The following is a 1,042-nucleotide window of genomic DNA, read 5'->3' as shown; positions in this document are numbered from 1 at the left end:
CGAGCGACCAATCGCCTCACTCTTGAGGTTTGCCTTGTCAGAGATGGGATCACTTCCACCACGAATATGAGCGAGAACACAGCCAGTCTTGATACCATACACTTGCCCTAAAGTGAATAGCATAGCCACTTCCATGTCGGAAGCCAAGCATCCAGGTTCTCTAAAACTTCAATATACCGCTTGTGCTCAGGGACATAGGGGCCAAAATTGAACTCTCTGGCCATGGGCGAATCTTTGGTGTGGACCGGACCAGCATCGTAGATCCATTGAGCACCGCCCTGGATATTTTCATCCTCGTCTTCTAGCTGCAGTTGGGCGGCACTACACATGGCAGTAACAACAACCGCCGAACCGAGAGCAGGAAATTCGGGAGGCATGTAGTGCCGAGTGGCACCCTCGTCACGAACAGCACCAGTCGCGATAACGATATCACCGATGCCAAGGGTCTTCTGCCTAGCACCAGCGGTACCCACTCTAACGAGGACCTTTGCACCCAACTTGATCATCTCTGTAGCGATGATATCAACACTCGGAGCGCCCATACCGGTAGAGATGACGCCAATATCAACAACAGTTCCATCAGGGGCATCGTACTTGCCTATGTAACCATCATGACCGCGAGGAGAGAGGATCACCGCCACATCTCGGGAATAGTTATCAGAGATTTGCTTAGCACGGTCACATGATCCAGGTAGGATCCAAAACCGACCACGACCGTTGTTACAAAGCCAATACTCACCGTGAGCAGCTCACGGCGGACGGTTACGTGCATGGGTTTGAGTTCACCATCGGCCATTTCGAATAATTACAACGAAGAGAACTTACCAAGGAAATGCCAACCACCGTGAGACCTATACCGTCACCCGCTAAAACACGGCACTGAAAATGCACTGATCAGATTGGACAGATGAGTTGACAGTCTTCATAAAACTCGGAATTTCGGCAGAGCAATTGATATCATTCTTCAAAACAAGGTAGATGAGTAGCCCTACGATTGTATTGTAAAGAGTATTGCAACTACCGATGTACCATGCCTTACATA

General features: G+C 49.5%; 1 protein-coding gene across 1 annotated transcript; it reads right to left on the bottom strand.

Annotated features, from left to right (window-relative positions):
• Positions 1–129: 129 nt before the first annotated feature.
• On the bottom strand, positions 130–668 carry Pmar_PMAR029390 (Purine nucleoside phosphorylase deoD-type, putative; the record flags this gene model as incomplete). The annotated part of the gene is made up of 1 exon (XM_002777896.1): positions 130–668. A coding segment is annotated over one exon (539 nt), but the record flags the coding sequence as incomplete, so codon positions are not given.
• Between the last annotated feature and the right edge of the window lie 374 nt (positions 669–1,042).

The sequence above is a fragment of the Perkinsus marinus genome, assembly GCF_000006405.1.
Source record: "Perkinsus marinus ATCC 50983 genomic scaffold scf_1104296950664, whole genome shotgun sequence".
NCBI classification, from domain to species: Eukaryota; Perkinsozoa; order Perkinsida; family Perkinsidae; genus Perkinsus; species Perkinsus marinus.
The sequence above is the reverse complement of the archived record's forward strand: the minus strand, read 5'-3'. Positions and strand labels throughout refer to the sequence as shown.